Source organism: Orcinus orca, chromosome 15, assembly GCF_937001465.1.
Source record: "Orcinus orca chromosome 15, mOrcOrc1.1, whole genome shotgun sequence".
Taxonomy (NCBI): Eukaryota; Metazoa; Chordata; class Mammalia; order Artiodactyla; family Delphinidae; genus Orcinus; species Orcinus orca.
This window is the reverse complement of record NC_064573.1, coordinates 41,641,871-41,663,801: the sequence shown is the minus strand read 5'-3', so window position 1 is coordinate 41,663,801 and position 21,931 is coordinate 41,641,871. Positions and strand designations below refer to the sequence as shown.

General features: G+C 34.7%; 1 protein-coding gene across 1 annotated transcript in view; it reads right to left on the bottom strand.

Annotated features, from left to right (window-relative positions):
• Window positions 1-21,931, bottom strand: part of CCDC178 (coiled-coil domain containing 178) — a 366,636-nt gene that overhangs the window by 305,419 nt on the left and 39,286 nt on the right. Inside the window, exons 7-8 of the mRNA XM_004273779.2 lie at window positions 13,981-14,201; window positions 6,142-6,284 (exon numbers count right to left, since the gene is read on the bottom strand). Of these exons, the coding sequence (XP_004273827.1) occupies window positions 6,142-6,284; window positions 13,981-14,201 (364 nt within the window). The remainder of the gene's footprint in view (window positions 1-6,141; window positions 6,285-13,980; window positions 14,202-21,931) is intronic.

The window sequence follows — 21,931 nt, the reverse complement described above, 5'->3', positions numbered from 1 at the left end:
AAGATGAAAAGGCAGAGGGCTATATACCAGATGAAGGAACAAGATAAAACCCCAGAAAAACAACTAAATGAAGTGGAGATAGGCAGCCTTCCAGAAAAAGAATTCGGAATGATGATAGTGATGGTGATCCAGGACCTCAGAAAAAGAATGGAGGCAAAGATCGAGAAGATCCTAGAAGTGTTTAACAAAGATCTAGAAGAATTAAAGAACAAACAGAGATGAACAATAACTAAAATGAAAAATACACTAGAAGGAATCAATCGCAGAATAACTGAGGCAGAAGAACGGATAAGTAACCTGGACAACAGAATGGTGGAATTCACTGCTGCGGAGGAGAATAAAGAAAAAAGAATGAAAATAGCCTAAGACACCTCTGGGACAACATTAAACGCAAGAACATTTGCATTATAGGGATGCCAGAAGGAGAAGAGAGAAAGAACCAGACAAAACATTTGAAGAGAGGATACTCGAAAAATTCCCTAACATGGGAAAGGAAATAGCGACCAAAGTCCAGGAAGCGCAGAGAGTTCCATACAGGATAAACCCAAGGAGAAACAGGCTGAGACACATAGTAACCAAATTGGCAAAAATTAAAGACAAAGAAAAATTACTGAAAGTAGCAAGGGAAAAACGACAAATAACATACAAGCAAACTCCCATAAGGTTAACAGCTGATTTCTCAGCCGAAACTCTACAAGCCAGAAGGGAGTGGCATGATATACTTAAAGTGATGAAAGGGAAGAACCTACAACCAAGAGTACTTTACCCAGCAAGGGTGTCATTCAGATTTGATGGAGAAATCAAAAGCTTTACAGGTAAGCAAAAGCTAAGAGAATTCAGCACCACCAAACTGGCTCTACAACAAATGCTAAAGGAACTTCTCTAAGTGGGAAAAACAAGAGAAGAAAAGGACCTACAAAAACAAACCCAAAACAATTAAGAAAATGGTCACAGGAACATACATATTGATAAGTACCTTAAACGTGAATGGATTAAATGCTCCAACCAAAAGACACAGGCTTGCTGAATGGATACAAAAACAAGACCCACATATATGCTGTCGACAAGAGACCCACTTCAGACCTAGGGACACATACAGACTCAAAGTGAGGGGATAGAAAAAGATATTCCATGCAAATGGAAATCAAAAGAAAGCTGGAGTAGCAATACTCATATCCGATAAAACAGACTTTAAATTAAACAATGTTACAAGGGATGAGGGAGGACACTACATAATGATCAAGGGATCAATACAAGAAGAAGATGTAACAATTATAAATATATATGCACCCAACATAGGAGCACCTCAATACATAAGGCAACCGTAACAGCTATAAAAGAGGAAATCAACAGTAACACAATAATAGTGGGGGATTTTAACACCTCACTTACATCAATGGACAGATCATCCAAACAGAAAATTAATAAGGAAACACAAGTGTTAAGTGACATAATAGATCAGATAGATTTAATTGATATTTATAGGACATTCCATCCAAAAACAGCAGATTACACTTTCTTCTCAAGTGTGCATGGAACATTCTCCAGGATAGATCATATCTTGGGTCACAAATCAAGCCTCAGTAAATTTAAGAAAACTGAAATCATATCAAGCATCTTTTCTGACCGCAACACTATGAGATTAGAAATCAATTACAGAGAAAAAAACATAAAAAACACAAACACATGGAGGCTAAACAATACATTACTAAAAAACCAAGAGATCACTGAAGAAATCAAAGAGGAAATCAAAGAATACCTAGAGACAAAGGACAATGAAAACACGACGATCCAAAAACTATGGGATGTGGCAAAAGCAATTCTAAGAGGAAAGTTTATAGCTATACAAGCCTACCTCAAGAAACAAGAAAAATTTGAAATAAAAAAATCTAACCTTACAACTAAAGGAACTAGAGAAAGAAGAACAAACAAAACACAAAATTAGCAGAAGGAAAGAAATCATAAAGATCAGAGCAGAAATAAATGAGATCAAAACAAAGAAAACAATAGCAAAGATCAATAAAACTAAAAGCTGGTTCTTTGAGAAGATAAACAAAATTGATAAACCAGTAGCCAGATTCATCAAGAAAAAGAGGGAGAGGACTCAAATCAATAAAATTAGAAATGGAAAAGGAGAAGTTAAAACAGACACCACAGAAACACAACGCATCCTAAGAGACTACTACAAGCAACTCTATGCCAATAAAATGGACAACCTGGAAGAAATGGACAAATTCTTAGAAAGGTCTAACCTTCCAAGACCGAACCAGGAAGAAATAGAAAATATGAACACACCAAGCACAAGTAATGAAATTGAAACTGTGACTAAAAATCTTCCAACAAACAAAAGTCCAGGACCAGATGGCTTCACAGATGAATTCTATCAAACATTTAAAGAGCTAACACCAATCCTTCTCAAACTCTTCCAAAAAATTGCAGAGGAAGGAACAGTCCCAAACTCATTCTATGGGCCACCATCACCCTGATACCAAAACTAGACAAACATACTACCAAAAAAAAAAATTACAGACCAATATCACTGATGAATATAGATGCAAAAATCCTCAACAAAATACTAGCAAACAGAATCCAACAACACATTAAAAGGATCATACACCATGATCAAGTGGGATTTATCTCAGGGATGCAAGGATTCTTCAAAAAATGGAAATTGATCAATGTGATACACCATATTAACAAATTGAAGAAGAAAAACCATATGATCATCTCAATAGATGCAGAAAATGCTTTTGACAAAATTCAACACCAATTTATGATAAAAACTATGCACAAAGTGGGCACAGAGGGAAACTACATCAACATAATAAAGACCATATATGACAAACCCACAGCAAACATCATTCTCAATGGTGAAAAACTGAAAGCATTTCCTCTAACATCAGGAACAAGACAAGGAAGTCCACTCTCACCACTATTGTTCAACATAGTTCTGGAAGTCCTAGCCACGGCAATCAGAGAAGAAAAGGAAATAAAAGGAATGCACACCAGAAAAGATGAAGTAAAACCATCACTGTTTGCAGATGACACGATACTATATAGAGAGAATACTAAAGATGCCACCAGAAAACTACTAGAGGTAATCAAATTTGGTAAAGTTGCAGGATACAAAATTAATGTACAGAAAGCTCTTGCATTCCTATACACTAATGATGAAAAATCTGAAAGAGAAATTAAGGAAACACTCCCATTTACCATTACAACAAAAAGAATAAAATACCTAGGAATAAGCCTACCTAGGGAGACAAAAGACCTGTATGCAGAAAACTACAAGACACTGATGAAAGAAATTAAAGACGATACCAAAAGATGGAGAGATATACCATGTTCTTGGCTTGGAAGAATCAACATTGTGAAAATGACTATACTACCCAGAGCAATCTACAGATTCAATGCAATCCCTATCAAGTTACCAATGGCATTTTTACAGAACTAGAACAAAAAATCCTAAAATTTGTATGGAGACACAAAAGACCCCAAATAGCCAAAGAAGTCTTGAGGTAAAAAAAATGGAGCCGGAGGAATCAGACTCCCTGACTTCAGACTATACTACAAAGCTACAGTAATCAAGACAACATGGTACTGGCACAAAAACAGAAATATAGATCAATGGAACAAGATAGAAAGCCCAGAAATAAACCCACGCACCTAAGGTCAACTAATCTATGATAAAGGAGGCAAGGATATACAATGGAGAAAAGACAGTCTCTTCAATAAGTAGTGCTGGGAAAACTGGACAGTGATATGTAAAAGAATGAAATTAGAACACTCCCTAACACCATACACAAAAATAAACACAAAATGTATTAGAGACCTAAATGTAAGACTGGACACTATAAAACTCTTAGAGGAAAACATAGGAAGAACACTCTTTGACATAAATCACAGCAAGATCTTTCTTGATCCTCTTCCTAGAGTAATGGAAATAAAAACAAAAATAAACAAATGGGATATAATGAAACTTAAAAGCTTTTGCACAGCAAAGGAAACCATAAACAAGATGAAAAGACAACCCTCAGAATGGGAGAAAATATTTGTAAATGAATCAGCGGACAAAGGATTAATCTCCAATATATATAAACAGCTCATGCCGCTGAGTATTATAAAAACAAACAACCCAATCCAAAAATGGGCAGACCTAAATAGACATTTCTCCAAAGAAGATATACAGACTGCCAACAAACACATGAAAGAATGCTCAACATCACTAATTATTAGAGAAATGCAAATCAAAACTACAATGAGGCATCACCTCACACCAGTTAGAATGGGTATCATCAGAAAATCTATGAACAACAAGTGCTGGAGAGGATGTGGAGAAAAGGGCACCCTCTTGCACTGTTGGTGGGAATGTAAATTGATACAGCCACTATGGAGAACACTATGGAAGTTCCTTAAAAAACTAGAAACAGAATTACCATATGACCCAGCAATCCCACTACTGGGCATATACCCAAAGAACACCATAATTCAAAAAGACACATGCACCCAAATGTTCATTGCAGCTCTATTTACATAGCCAGGTCGCGGAAGCAACCTAAATGCCCACTGACAGATGAATGGATGAAGAAGATGTGGTACATATATACAATGGAATATTACTCAGCCATAAAAAGGAATGAAATTGGGTCATCTGTAGAGACGTGGATGGATCTAGAGACTGTCATACAGAGTGAAGTAAGTCAGAAAGAGAAAAACGAATATCGTATATTAATGCCTATATGTGCAACCTAGAAAAATGGTACAGATGAACTGGTCTGCAGGGCAGAAATAGAGACACAGATGTAGAGAACGTATGGACACCAAGGGGAGAAAGTGGTGGGGGGTGGGGGTGTGATGAATTGGGAGATTGGGATTAACATGTATACACTGATGTGTATAAAATGAATGACTAATAAGAACCTGCTGTATAAAAAAATAAATGAAACTCAAAAATAAAAAAGAAAAGAATAAAATCTTATCATTTGCAACAATGTGGATGGACTTTGAGGGTATTATGTTAAGTGAAATAAGCCAGACAGAGAAAGAAAAATACTGTATGATATAACTTATATGTGGAATCTAAAAACTAAAACAAACTGATGAATACAGCAAAAATGAAACAGACCTACAGATATAGAGAACAAACTAGTGGTTACTAGTGGGGAGAGGGAAGTGCGGAGGGCACGAAAGCGTTTAGGGGATTAAAAGTAAAAACTATTATGTATAAAATAAATAAGCTACAAGGATATACTGTACAACACAGGGAATGTAACCAATATTTTGTAACTACAAATGCAGTATAACCTTTAAAATTGTGAACCACTATGTTGTATAACTATAACTTATATAATATTGTACTTATACTATATTCTCAATTAAAAAAATAATGTTTAAGCACATGTTGAAATAGACATCAGATGTGAGGAAATATAAATATCTTAATAAGTGCATGTTATCCAGATCATAGGATGAGGTACAAACTTTTGCTCTTCATTTTGCTTATATTTACTTGACTCTAGCTCCATAGTGAGTATGACTTTTTCTGTACTAAACCACTGATCAGTTTGAATAAATAAAAATTTTATATCATACAGAAACATGAAGAATTTAAAACCAACAAGAGGAAGTAGAAGAATATCATAAAATATAAATACATCAGAAATGTAATAAAAAGTCAATAATATGCAAAATATAATTAATCTATATATATTTAAAATATTACATTTTACTAGAAATCAAAAAAATGAGTTTAATTAATTAGATGCTATGCTTATAATTAATACAAGGCTATATAATTTGTTTTTTATAGTATCCCATGCTGGAATCTTTTTTCAAAGAGTTACTTTTTCACATAGTTAGCAGGGATATATACTGTTATAGCATAGCCACAGGCAATTTGGCAACATGTATCAAGAGCTTTAAAATGACACAGAAAAATACTGCTTTAGGAATTTATACACAATTAGTTTACATATGTAAAAGACATTTTAATTTATACATAAACTTGGTAACAAGATAGATGTGGCAATTTAGATTCTTCCCTTTCTCTTTATCTGAATTTCTTATACAGGAATATATATTACATTTTAATTAATATTTTACTTCTAAATGCTATAAGTAACATTTGTGAAAAATACTTACTTGTAGGCTTCTATGGTTATTTCATCATCACGAATATCATTTTCCATGTCTATTTTACTTTGTTTAGCTTTGAATTTGACTTTTTCAAGATTTTCTACAGCTTCTTCATGTTCTCCATGAACCTGTTTGTATAGTTCCATTACCTAGAAATAAAAATATGTGTGCTAATATATGCACTTAATGGCTAATTAAAATAATCAGACAAGAGAAAGATCAGAGAAGGGAGTTAAAGTAGTTGGTTTTTTTTGTTTTGTTTTGTTCTGTTCTTTTGCGGTACGCGGGCTTCGCACCGCTGTGGCCTCTCCCGTGGTGGAGAACAGGCTCCAGATGCGCAGGCTCAGCGGCCATGTCCCACGGGCCCAGCTGCTCCGCGGCATGTGGTACCCTCCCGAATCGGGGCACGAACCCGTGTCCCCTGCGTCGGCAGGTGGACTCCCAACCACTGCGCCACCAGGGAAGCCCCTAAAGTAGTTTTGATTTAGATTATAAACGTTCTTTATATCAATTTTCTTTCCATATTTAGTCTATTGTTTAGCACAGTAGTTTCAGGTTTCTTTTACCCTGAGAGGCATCAATACTAGAGATGTAGAAAAGTTACTGAAGAAAATGACTTTAATATCCCAGTTAACATGACCAAAATAAAATCATTATTTTTTTACCTACAAAAACTATGACTTTTTATTGTTCAAATATTGTAGAAAAATCAGAAAACACAGATGAAAAAAGAAAATTTTATAAATTACCTATAATCTTCTCACTCATGAATAACCATTACTATCTTAATGCAAGGGCCCAAAATATTCCATTTTTATTGTTTTCATTAATTATTAGATATCATAGACATACTCCCTTCTCTCTCCCGGCCTCTCTTCTCTATCAGACTAAAGGGAAAGGGTGGTTGTAGTGGTCATGGTTGGAAGGAACTCCAGTTCAGGATGTCCTGTTGGAAAGTTGGAGGGAGAGGAGTAGAACAAGGTACTAAGGAGGGAGCAGTCCTTTACCCAGGGGCCGAGTGGTGGATCTATATGAGGCAGTAGCCTCCCGAAAACAGCAGTAATTTTCATTAATTTTTATTTCATTGTATTAATTTTATTGTGATAAGAACATTTAACATGATTATCTATCTTTTAACAAAATTTTAAGTGTACAACACAGTAAACTGTAGGCACTATGCTGTACAGCAGATCTCTAGAACTTATTCATCTCACATAACTAAATCTTTATATCCATTGAAAAACAACTCTCCATTTCCCCTCCCCAAGCCCCTACCAACCACCATTCTACTCTGTGCTTCTATGAGCATGACTATTATAGATACCTCATGTAAGTGGAATCATGCAGTATTTATCTGTGACCTGCTTATTTACTTAGCACAATAATGTTCTCCAGGTTCCTCCATGTTGTCACATATGGAAGGCTTCCTTCTTTTTAAAGGCTGAATTATATTCCATTGTATACATATACCACATACATTTTAGAATTAGCTTGTCAAGGTCCACAAAGAGACCTGTTGAGATTTTGTGACTGTATTTAATTTACAGATCAATTTGGAGCGAATGCTACAAAATTTAGCCTTCTAATACATTAACATATTTATCTATGTAGCACTTTTAAATTTCTCTCAGTAATAGTCATAGTTTTCTGAATAGGGGCTTTGCATATCATTTGTTACATTTATTCCTAGATATGTTTTATTTTATGCTCTAACAAATGCTATTTTAAAATAAATTTTATTTTCAGATTTGTTGCTGGTATATAGTAATGTATGGATTTTAAAATTTTACCTTTGTATGCAACTGTAATTCATCTGTGGACTTGTCTAGATTTTATGTGTACATAATTACATAGTCTGTGCAGCAAAGGAAACCATCAACAAAACAAAAAGACAACCTACCGAATAGAAGATATTTGCAAATCATATAACCAATAAGGGGTTAATATCCAAAATATATAAAGAACTCATACAACTCAACAACAACAAAAAACCAAACAACTCAATTTTAAAATGGGCAAAGGGGATAAACAACAAGGTCCTACTGTATAGCACAGGGAACTATATTCAATATCCTGTGATAAGCCATAATGGAAAAGAATATAAAAAAGAATGTATATGTATGTATAACTTAATCACTTTGCCATACACCAGAAATTAACACAACACTGTAAATCAACTGTACTTCAATTTTTAAAAATGGGCAAAGGGGCTGAACAGACCTTTTTTTTTGGGGGGGGGGGCATCCTGCCATCCTGTTTCTTTTTTTAAAATTTTTATTGGGGTATAATTAATTTACAATGTTGTGTTAGTTTCAGGTGTACAGCAATAGACTTTCTTCCAAAGAAGACATACAGATGGCCAACAGGCACATACTTGAAAAGGTATTCAACATCACTAATTATTATGGAAATGAAAATAAAAACCACAATGAGATTTTACCACATGCCAATTAGAATGGTTATTATCAAAAAAGGAAGAAATAACAAGTGCTGAGAGGATGTGGAGAAACGGGAACCCTTGTGAACTGTTAGTGGGAATGCAGCCACTATGGAAAACAGTATGCAGATTCCTCAGAAAAATTAAGAACAGAACTACCATATGATCCAGCTATTCTGCTTCTGGGTATTAATCCAAAGAATATGAATACACTAATTTGAAAATATATATGCACCCCAATGTTCACTGCATCACTATTTACAATAGCCAAGATATGGAACAACCTAAGTGCCCATCAAGGGATGAATGGATGAAGAGATAAAGAGATGTGGTATATATATACACACACACACACACACACACGTATATATATCTATAAAACGGATACTACTCAACCATAAAAAAAGAAAGAAATCTTGCCATTTGTGACAACATGGACGGTCCTTGAGGGTATTATGCTAAGTGAAATAAGTCAGATGAAGAAAGACAAATATCGTGTGATTTATTAACTCATATGTGGAACGTAAAAAACAAATAAAAAACTCCAAAATAAGTGAACAAACCAAACCAAACCAAAGAAACATGTAGATACAGAAAACAGAGTAGTGGTTACCAGAAGGGAAGGGGAGGGAGAAGTGGGTAAAGGGGGTCAACTGTATGGTGATGGATGGTTATCGTGTATACAGAAGAAGATATATCATGTTATAAACTTATATAAATATATAACATTTAAGAGAAGGCACAAGTAAATATCAGGAATGAAAAAGGAAAGCACTACATATTCTATAGACTATAGAAAAGATAAAAGGATACTAAGAAAGTCTTCCAACAAAATTTGAAATTGTGATGAAATGGACATATTCTTAGAAAACTACAACTAACCAAAATGGACACAGGAAGAAACAGAATAACTGAACAATCTTATTGAGGAAATTGAATTTGTAATTAAAAACCTTTCCAAAACAAACAAGAAACAAAACTGGAAAACTTTAGCTAGATGGCTTCAATAGTAAATGCTAATTAATAATGTTAGTCTTTCGCACTCTTCTAGATAATAGGAAAAGAAGAAATACTCCCAAGTTACCTTTAAAAATCTAGCAAACCCTTAAAACCCAAACCTGACAAGGACATTATTAAATAATTATATGACCTTCTTATTCATGAATTTAGATTTAAAACCCTAAACAAATAATTAGCAAATCAAGTCTAGCACCATGTAACATCTTACTTAATAGAAAAAAATTTATTAATTCTTCCCCTTTGAAACTGGGAATGTGACAATGATGCCAAATATTACTCCCTCTAGTCAGCATTGTAGTGGAGATCTCAGCCAGCAAAGGTCCTAGCCTTACTAGAGGCAATATAATACAGCAAAATGTATACAGATTTGGAAGGGGAGGACATAAAACTGTCCCTACGTGCCCATTAATTTCTAGAATAGCAGATATTAGTAACCTCTACAAGATTTTCCTTTAGGCACAGGAACGTAGGGGAAGAGACTTTGGCAGGGAGCCAGGATTATACCAAGATGATGGGATAAGCAAACAAAGGCTCAGGAAACATAATAGAATTTCTACTATCAAAGGAAGAAAAGCAATAAATAATGTCCTGTGTCCAATTTGTCCCATAGGTATTGCTGGGGTGGTGGTCTCAGTGTTGGGGTCATTGGTGATGTCATATGAGGCAAATTCATCTCCAAGGAAAGCTCTTGGACGGGCTCAGTGTGGGACTGGTACAACCTTCCCACATGGATACTCTCCTAGGTTGATGTTAATAATATTTTTGTGGCTCCACAGTGTTATGAGACTGAGCTGCTTGTAGAATTTGAAGGTCACGTTGAGCCTTTGAGCTTAGTTTGCAAGTAGCAATGTATTAAGGCTCAAGCACATTGGCTAGAGGTCTTGCATTATTTAAGCTGTTGGGTTGCTTCAGCAGGCCTTTAGCCAGGACCTCAGTCAAGACAGCAGAATAAAACAAAACAAAACAAAGCTATATTACAAACAAAACACTATCTTACACGTCTCCAACCCTCCAGCGATCATGAATTTGCTTTCCATCTTTATGGATTTACCTATTCTGGATATTTCAGCTAAATGAAATCATATAATATGTGATCTTTTGTACCTGGCTTCTTTTAGCATAATGCTTCAAGGTTTACCCACGTTGTGACATACATCAGTACTTCATTTCTTTTTACAGCTGAATAATATTCCATCGTGTGGATGTATTACATTTTGTTTAGTCATTCATCAGTTGAAGGGCACTGGACAGTTTCACCTTTGTCTGTTCTGAACAGTGCTGCTATGAACATTTACGTACAAGCGTTTTGTGTTTTGCTTTTTATTTATTTAGTTATTTATTTTTGTGGTACGCAGGCCCCTCACTGCTGTGGCCTTGCCGCCGCAGAGGCTCCGGACGCGCAGGCTCAGCAGCCATGGCTCACAGGCCCAGCCGCTCCGCGGCACGTGGGATCCTCCCGGACCAGGGCACGAACCCACATCCCCTGCATCGGCAGGCGGACTCTCAACCACTGCGCCACCAGGGCAGCCCTTTTTGTTTGTTTTTTAACATCAGTTTTCAATTATTTGGGGGTATATACCTTGGAGTGGATTTGCTAAAGCATATGGTAATTCTGTTTTACTTTCTGAGGAAACACCAAACTGTTTTCCACAGTGGCTCTACCATTTTACATTCCCACCAGCAGAGTACAATGGTTCAAGTTTCTCCACATCCTCACCCAAACTGGTTATCTTACACTTTGTTTTTAACTTTATCCTAATGGGTATGAGTGGTATCTCATTGTGGGTTTGGTTTGCATTTTCCTAATGACTAATGATGTTAAGCATCCATCTTTTCATGTGTTTGCTGCCCATTTCTATGTCTTTTGGAGATATGTCTGCTCAAGTCTTTTGCCCATTTTTAAATGGGTTGTTTGTCTTTTCTGGTTGTTGAATTATAAAAGTTCTTTATATATCCTGCATACTACACCTTTTGTAATATATAATTTGCAACATTTTCTCTCATTCTGTAAGTTGTCTTTTTACTTTTATGGTAGTGTACTGTAATGGACAAAAGGTTTTAATTTTGATGAAGTCCAATTTCTCTATTTTTTCTTATGTTGCTTATGCTTTTAGTGTCATATCTAAAAAAACCATTTCCAAATTCAAGGTGATGAAGATTTACCCCTAAGTTTTCTTTTAAGAGTTTTATAGTTTTAGCTCTTACATGTAGAATTATGATCCATTTTTAATTAACGTGTGTATGTGCTGGGAAGTAGGGGTCTTAACTTTACTCTTTTGAATACATGTGGATATCCAATGTCCCAGCACCATTTGTTGAAGAGACTACTCTTTCCCCACAAATGGTCTTGGCACCCTTGTCAAAAGCAATTAACCATAGATAAATGGGTTTATTTCTGCAATCTCAATTCTACTCTCTACTTTTCTGTATTTATGCAAATGCCACTTTTTTTTTGCTTCCTACAGCTTTGTACTAAGTTTTAAAATCAGAAAGTGTGAATTCTCTAAGGTGTCCTTCATTTCCAAGACTGTTTTGGCTTTTTGGGATCCCGTGCAATTCCGTATCAATATTAGAACAGGCTTTTCAATTTCTGCAAAAAGATCTTGAGACTTTGTCAGATATTGCATTTAATCTGAAGATAGCTTTGGGTACCATTGACATATTAACAATATTAAGTCAAATCCGTGAACACGGATTATCTTTCTATTTATTTAGGTCTAATTTAATTTATTTCAGCAAAATATTATAGTTTTTAGTGAAAAAGTCTTGCACTTTATTAAATTTATTCCTACTTTATCATGTTTAATGGTATTAAGTAGAACTGTTTTCTTAATTTCATTTTTGGATTGTTCAAAACTAGTATATGAAAATACAACTGAGTTTTGTGTGTTGAGCTTGCATCCTCCAACTTTACTAAACTTGTTTATTAGCTCTAATAGTTTGTTTTGTGAATTCTTCATGATTTTCTATATGTAAGATCATGTCCTCTGCAAACAGAGATCATTTTACTTCTTCCTTTACAATCTGGATGCCTTTTATTTATTTTTCTTGCCTATCGCTTTATTAAAAGTCCATTGATTTAAATGTTAATCTCATCCAAAAAACTGCTTCACAGAAACATCTATAATAACGTCTGATCAAATACCTGGGCATCCTGGCCCAGCCAAGTTGACTCAAAAAATTAATCATCGCAGTGACTCTGATAAGCTCTACGCAAAGGTTGCTATTTTCTTGATCTGCTAGAATGTGTTTTCATATTTTCCTCCCATTACCAAGCATGGTCTTCCAGCTGCTCAACAACCCTGCTACCCCTGACTCAGAAATGCCTATGTCCACTATCGGGGAAAAACACACTAAAATAATAAAGGGATACCAATTCACACACCTATTGACAAACTTTAAAGTATGACAATAAAAATGTTGACAAAAATGTGAGGTGGATCAGTTAGGACTGGGTTTGGCTATAGCAGAAATAAGTCAAAGAAACAAGATTATAGTTTATTTTTCTCTCCCAGAAATAGATACAAGGTATCTTCTGCCTTTCTATTCAGCCATTCTGGATCTGGGTTCCATTCCCAAGGTTGCTTTGTGCTATAAAATCAAATCAGAGCTGCAGCTGTCATATCTGGGTTGCTGTAAGTTTAGGAGATGGCTAAGGGTGCTACTTCTGAGTGAGTCAGTCCATTTCAAGAAGCTTTCCTAAAAAAACCCCTATATAACTCCTACCTACATCTCATTAGAAATACCATGAGTAAAGGCAATTTGAGGGATGACTTTTAGCCTGACACATTGCCATCCAACTAAATAAGGGGGCTACTATTAAGAAAAAATGATACTACTAGAATTCTTGTCCACAGTGGAGAAATGGGACGTCTCCAGCACTGCTACTACTTTAGGAATATAAGCTGTCAGAGACACTTTGGAGAGCAATGTGATTTTATCTAATGAAGTTGAAAATGTATATAACCCATGACTCAGTAGATACTCCACTAGATATACAGCCAAGAAAAATTCACATGTACATAGAGAGGAACATGATCATGGCTGCTCATGTCAGTTACATATTTTCATCAACAATGAAATTGATGACATTCTTTCTAAGTTTGATTTACGGATTCAAATAATACCATAATGTGTTAAATCTCCAAAATCGTATTAGTAGACTACTAAATATTATTAATATTCCTAAGTTTAAAAGTATGGGAAAAGTTTAAATGAATATCAATCAACTGTACTGTGTGTCACTTGATAATTCCTTTAGAAAATAAACAGCAGGTCAATTTTCAACGAGAATGAACCCTTGAAAGATATGTTAACTTCTTATAGTTGAAGTTTTTATAACTAAGAAACAATCTGTAAAATGCAAATCCATTCATTTATTCCTTTACCTCAGTTTTTTTCTGATAATGTTCCTTCAGAGCTACAAGCTCCTGGTCTCGCTTTGCAAGCAGTAGAGGGCGATGTTTAATCACGTTGTCTATGTCTGCTTGAAGCTTTGCATTAGCTTCTTCTAATTTCTCCTTTTCCTCCTCCAAACGTTTTAGTCGATGAGTTTTATCTTCAAGGTGCCATCGTAGTTCTACAATATCTTTCAAATAGGCCTCGTGTTCTAGACATATGATGATAAAATAAAAAAGAAAATCAAATTTTAAAACAAAAGCTCCAGAAGGACATCTTTATTTGATAATAAATATGAAATATTTTAGTTTCAGAAATTACTTATCTGTGAATCTTACTAAATCTAAAATAAGTTACTTTTTTATTTTTATTTTTTGGCCATGCCGTGTGGCATGCAGGATCCTAGTTCCCTGACCAGGAATGGAACCTGTGCCCCCTGCAGTGGAAGCATGGAGTCTTAGTCACTAGACCGCCAGGTAAGTCCCTAAAATAAGTTATTTTAGTATTGCACTAAAAATATATTGCTTTCTTCACTCACCATCAAAGGGATTACACTATATAAAAATCACCGAAAATTATAAAAATAATTCATATAAAATTAATATACAAAATAAAGTTTATCCACAAAAATAAAGATTATGTTGAAAACAGAATAATCTCACAACAGTAAAATTAAAACAAATTAAAACGGACAGATCTAGTGATAAACCTGAGTTGTGCAAGGCCTATAGGAAGAAAATGACAAAATGCTATCAAACAATAGAAAAGAGAATTTGAATAAATGGATAAAAATTTTCTGTTTTGTATAAAAATATCTGAAGTAATAAATATGGAAATTTCCCTCAAATAAAATAAATATAAATTATAAATTAAATTAAATGTCAATTAACAGACTAGGACAATTTTAGAGAAACTATATAAAATATTTCCTCCTTATGCTGTTAAATTTCTAAGGTTAGCCTAACCTTGAACTCTTGGAATAAAATTACATTGGCTAGCTTGAGGCTCTTTTCATCTTTTTAAAAATAAACTTATTGGTGGGTTTTGCTGCTGTATTCACTGAAGATACTTTGCATATATACTCGTGATTTGGGCTTATAATTTTCCATATTTGTACTGTCCTCGTCTAATTTGCTTTATTATTTATGCTAGCTTCTTATATCAGTTGTAGTTTCTTTTATTTCTGTTCTCTGTGATCTTGTGGAAGTTTGAAATTGCATGTAAAGTTCTATTGCCCTAGTATGTATGTATATATGTACACATTTTGCAGGGAAGGATTTTTAGTTATTAAGTCAAAGGCGTATATGTATATTTTGGTTATCTATTTATTCATCAATCCATTTTTCCTGTGAATTTATCTAGTTCCTCAAAATTTCAATAATATTCTAAGAGATTTGTTCTGAATATCTTCCTTATTATTAATCACTGCTACATTTTTAGATACCATTTTAATTTCTAATTGGATTTATTCATATATTTTCTCTGTGTTCTTGATTAATTTTGCCACTGGTTTTCCATTTTTTTTTATTATTCTTTTTTTATTTATCAACATGTAGTTCTGCATATCTTTGGAATTATATATATTTCATTATTTAACAATTTTGTAATTGGTTTTCTGTTTTTTTCCTTTGTATTTATTTTACTTTTATTTTTCTAAATTCTGAAGTCATATATTTCAATAACTATGAATCCATCTTCTTTTCTGATATTATAAAAGCTATTTATTTTCCTTTAAATAATAATTTAGCTTTTTTCACTCATGTGAAGATAATTTTAGTAAGATTTAATGATACAGTTCTAAATGTTTTCTAATTTCTTGAATTTGTGCAATATTTGACACCATCCCCTTTTACTTTGTTTATCCTAATTAGACAGTAACATTTGTTGTTTTTTTTGTGTGGTACGCGGGCCTCTCACTGTTGTGGCTTCTCCCGTTGCGGAGCACAGGCTCCGGACACGCAGGCTCAGCGGCCATGGCTCACGGGCCCAGCCGCTCCGTGGCATGTGGGATCTTCCCGGACCGGGGCACGAACTCGTGTCCCCTGCATCGGCAGGCGGACTCTCAACCACTGCGCCACCAGGGAAGCCCAACAGTAGCATTTTTGTTTTAAAAAGTCAGTCACCATCTTGTTAAGTATTACCATCATTATCTCCATGCTGATCTTCTATTAGATATTCATCATACTTTCTCATCTTATACTCAATGCTTTTAAATATTTTATTTATATTTTCCTTCTCCTTGTGTACCTGTGATGCATTCCATTCAAATTCTTCCAAGTTCACAGATACTACTTTTCTCTTCCTTAGTCTAACAAACCATTTAACCAACCACTGTGTTATTAATTTTGAATAATATATTTTAATTTCTAGGAAGTCTTTTTTATTTCCACTTTTGCTTTCTTTTAAAATTAGTCTCTTAGTCCTTGTTTTTACTTTCAAACTTCTCTTTTTATTTCTTGAAACATAGTAAACATACTCATTTTATAATCTCATGTTCAATATCTGAAAACTTTTTGAGTAAGATTCTGCTGTTTTTACCAGCTCACACTCATTGAATCTGCATCTTTGTGTTTTATGATATTTGATATTGAGCTATTTTTTATCTTGAAACCCTATCTGAGAAAGTTCCCTGATATCTAGATTGAATTTTCAATCTTCCAGAAAAAAATCTGTCTTTGCTCCTGAAGATGCCTAGCTTTACTACCAACCCACAGAACATTTAAATGACATTCTCCACTGTGTATTTTCAGATACACAGACAGCAGGAATTTCAGTCACAAATCCATTTGAATCAGTACATTAAGAATTCTTGGAATACTGTTTGCTTTCCTCTGCTAAGTGAAACAAGCAACTTTCTTTACTATTCAATCTGAGCAATAGGTTTATTCATGATTCACACTTATTTATGCTGGGGATGGAAACCTTTGGATCTTCAGCTTCATGTAATGACTTCTTATTGGACTTGTCATTTGGGTGAGCCTTAGGCTTTCTCCCCAGTCTCCTATACCAAACAGATATATCAAAATGGGAAGCAAAGGATATTAGGGTTTCAGGGATTTCACCTAACACATTTACAGACACTGCACCTAACAAAAGCAGAATACACATTAATTTCAACCACACACAGAATATTCTCCAAGATAGATAAAATGCTAGGCAATTTTTATTCTAAATAATTTTAATGTGATTGAAATGTTTCTAAACACAAAAAATTAAATTAGAAATCGACAAAAAAAATTGGGGAAAAAAATTCGAAAAATCCCCAAATATTTGCAAATTAAATAGCAACTTCTAAATAAATAATAGGTCCAAAAAGAAATCACAAAAGAATTTTAAAAATATTTTTTACCTAATTAAAAATAAACTCACAGCATATGAACATTTATGAAATGCAACTAACGCAGTTCTTTTTTTTTGTTTTTGTTTTTTTGTTGTTGTTTTTGCGGTACGCGGGCCTCTCACTGTTGTGGCCTCTCCCATTGCGGAGCACAGGCTCCAGACGCACAGGCTCAGCGGCCATGGCTCACAGGCCTAGCCGCTCCGCGGCATGTGGAATCTTCCCGGACCAGGGCACGAACCCGTGTCCCCTGCATCGGCAGGCGGACTCTCAACCACTGCACCACCAGGGAAGCCCTAACACAGTTCTTAAAAGTAAATTCAGTTCTTAAATACCTATTCTAGAAAAGAAGGTATCAAAAAAATAATCAACGCTTCTACTTCATGAAAAGAGAAATAGTAGGTTAAATTATTCCTGAAGCAAGCATGAGAAAGGGAATCAGAGAAGAAATCAATTATATCAAAGCTGAAAAACAATAGAGAAATCAAGAAAAGCAAAAATTGACTTTTTTAAAAGATCAACAAAATTGATGTAACTTTTGGTAGACCAAGAAAAATACAGAGAGAAAGTACAAATTACCAAAATCAAGAATGAAAGAAATGTTGTCTCTACTGCTATTATAGAAATTAAAATTATAAGAGAATTTTAGGAACAAGATTAGGCCAGCAAATAAGACAACTAAAATGAAATGGACAAATTCCTTAGAAGACACAAATTATCAAAACTGACTCAAGAAGACAGAGAAAAGAGACCCAAAACCATTAAATAAATTGATTTAGCTATTAAAAATATGTTGACAACTTTGGACTTGGATGCCATGAATAGAATACTCATTAACTGGGCCCTGGATAGAAAAAGAATGACTTCAAAGAAATAAAAAAGCCAAACTTGAAACTTATGAAGATTTAGATATCAAACTCAAGCTAAGAAATTAGTATGGTCTAATTTACTAGTCAAGAACCAATAAAACTTCTAGGATCCTAACAGAGGCAAAAAAGCAGTCAAAGGATTACTGACTTCCATAGAAAATATAATACAAACAGAGGAAAATGAGTTCTCTATAAAATATGTAGAAACAACTCAGTATCAGGGAGAGTCATCAGAAGCAAGCTGTGACAGACCAAACTGTTGCTCACTACCTCCCCTTTGGATTAAAGGTAGTTTCTTGTCACACTCATTTGTGATTCAGACATGGTACTTATTTTGACTAAACGATGCGAATAACAGTGAGAGTATGCCAGTTTTGAGCTAACATCTTGAGGGGCATCCTATCTTTTTACTCACTATGTTGTACTCTCCTCACTTGCCACGTGAAAACCATGGCCCTCAGAGCTGCTAGCTAGTGAGGATGAGAGAAACATGAAGCTCACCTGAACCCAACACAGTCTTGAGTCAAGCCCATTAGATCTGCAGCCTGAAGAAATCCTCCCTAGCCAACACACAGACCCATGAGTAGAAAAAAAAAAACATTATTGTTGTAAGCAACTGAGTTCCAAAGTGACTTGTTACAAATAATTGTTGTAGTAATAGCTGATTAATTCACATGACAAAACAATGTCTAAAAAAACCAAAATCAGAATATTTAACATTCTATTAACTACTCGGATCTTCCTCCATAGCAGAGGCACTCTTGTGAGCATTTATATGGGACACAATTATCTTCACATCCCATCCTTTTGAAACGTTAATCCCCAAAACTCTCATAGACTTCCTTCCACCGATCTTACATTCATGTTCTTTCTAAGTCCCTGACCACTATGCAATCCCTTTTGCCACTTCCCATCTATACCTCAGGCCATTTCTTCTTCAAGGTGATTTTGCCTCCACCTTTTCCATACTGAGATTGTAATACAGTAGCTCCCCAAATTATATCAACATACCATTCAAACCTTTCATAAACCAGGCTGTGATTGTTTTTCTCTCCCATTAGATGGTCATAAGGAAGTACATGGAGCCATAAATGTAAGTTAAGGAAAAGACAGGGAATTTACAGAAGCAGGAACAATGGGAGTACCGGGTGAATCTGAGTCATTAGTTTATTTGTGCCTTCAGATGCTGCTTGGGTATAATATATGTATTCTTATTTTATAAGGAAACATTGCTATGCACATCCAATTTTAAATTTATAGGTTCATACAGCACCTAATTCATGATGAAAAACTTATTTCTGGTTATCTTTTTTGGTAGGGAAAAGAAGAGGCACTTACTCTATCATTAGATGCATATCGAGTGCCAAGGGCTGTCATTTGGGAAAGGGGTGCAGTGACCAAGCAGAAAGGAAGTCAGAGGTACAATACCTCAGCCTTACTCTTCTCCATCATCTCCTATGGTCTCTTGCCCCTGATTTCCATTGGCTGAACCCAGAAGGAGAACAGAGTGCAAAAGATATCTTTTATGCAGTCTATTATAAATCAGCCTCATGGGCCACAAAACAAAAGTCACAAGCATGGGTGAGGTAGTTAGGGGGGTGGATGGATCTGGAGGAGGAACCACAAGACATCTAGAAAGAAGTAAATTTCCGTAAAGTTACCCCCCCAAATTATCAAAACCTTTACACACATTGTACTTAATGGTAAGGCTGTCATGGAAATTAGAAGTTTTTCCTGTCACGTATGCTAGAGACTTCGAGAATCTAAACAGACTGTAAAAACAAATAAATTTATAGTTTGTAAACAAATTCAAAATATTTAGAGATTATATCCTAAATATATCAATATAATTGCAGCATATTCCTGAAAGCACATAAACTTTTCACTAATATGTTACAAACAGAAGGCACTTAAGAAACACACAGTGATAATAAAGCTAAATTTCATTGCATACGTTAGCTACTTAAATAAAGCAGATGAACATACATTTCAGATTTTTAAGTAGATCTTTACTAATATTGAATAAAAGGCAACTCAAACAATAAATTATAAGCAACAGCAAGGGTATACATCATTTTTCAAAATGCATTTATTAGGCTCCTAGAATGTGCAGGCATGTATCTCAATTTTATTTTGGTAAATCCTTAAGTAGAACTCCATATAGACCCCAAACTATAATATCTAAGCACTCTTATAAGGGGTATATGAGATTACATATAACTTGATTGGCAAAAAATTAAAGAAAATCAGCCTTCAACATTGACTTTCATTTTCTTGGGGTGGGGGTTAATTTATGTTTATTTTTATTTTTTTTATAATTTTTTATTTACAATGTTGTGTTAGTTTCAGGTATACAGCAAAGTGAATCAGTTATACATATACATATATCTATTCTTTTTTGGATTCTTTTCCCATATAGGCCATTACAGGGTATTGAGTAGAGTTCCCCGTGCTATACAGTAGGTCCTTATTAGTTATCTGTTTTATATATAGTAGTGTATATGTCAATCCCAATCTTCCAATTTATCCCTCCCCTACCCCCGACTTTTCTACTACTATTGACAAGGAAGAGCCTCTCAAACAATTAGGAAAATGGCAGATGGCTCTCTGTGGATGTGAATATGAATCCACTCAACAATCTACTGGGATCCTGATGACTATTCTGACCCTACTGCAGCCTCAGTTGCCTCTAAAACACCAATATATATGTATGTATGTACACACTTATAAATTATATACCTATGCTATTACATTAGTAGCATATGCACATCACAAATCCTATTCAAAACCCTTATGAATCAGAGCAAACTCACTCCAAGCCCAAATGAATTATTTATTTTTATAAACAGCTGTTGACACCAAATATTTTATAAAATACATTACTTTAAATGTGGGTAGAAAAAGGTCTACTGTTACCTGAGTTTTGCATAATTTTTATATAGTTAGCTCTTTATAAAGAGCTCTTTAGTAAAGGGTGACAGAGAGCATAGACAAAGGTTGAATTAAATTTAGTCCCAGCCTAGGCTCTGGGCCCATTTTCTGCTTCTTGAGCTCTGAGCTCCAGAAGGGAGTGAACAAAGGGAGAGTTTAAGCTGTGAGCTTCATATTACTTTAAAAGGTGGAAGCAGGCATTAAACCTACATTTAATTTCTTTTATTAAAAGACCATAATTGAGGAACCATCTCATCTTTTCTTGCAGCTCCCTGAAATGTGTACACTATACTTGGGAGACTACAGCTTTAGAAGATTTATAACATTATAATAAAGGTATGTATATGGGTAGAGTCTGACATAATTTGAATTAATGGCTATTGTACCGGAATAATAATTAATAGCATCCTTTTTTCTCTCAAAGGTGTCTTGGCTTAAATCATGGGTTATATGGGAACCCTAATATAACCCATTTCTAAAGCATGTGAATCCTGAATTAAAATTGTTACCCTATGATAACATAAAAAGCTTCCAGCCTCAGGTAGGATCAGGTAGTCTGGCATGCTTGATGAACCAGTATTTGGAAATGAAAAATCCAACACCTTTAGACTATTTAATACTTGACCACAAGTCCCTCCATTCTGTAATCTAAAAGACAGTTTCCTTTTTAAACATGTTACCTGCATGACTCTTGGAAACATCCTAAGTTTCTTTGCCTGCTAGAAGTTCCCAGAGCAAATTTACTATTGAATTCTCAAAAGAAGATGCATGTTCCTAAAATATCACTTAGAATTCTCTCATTTT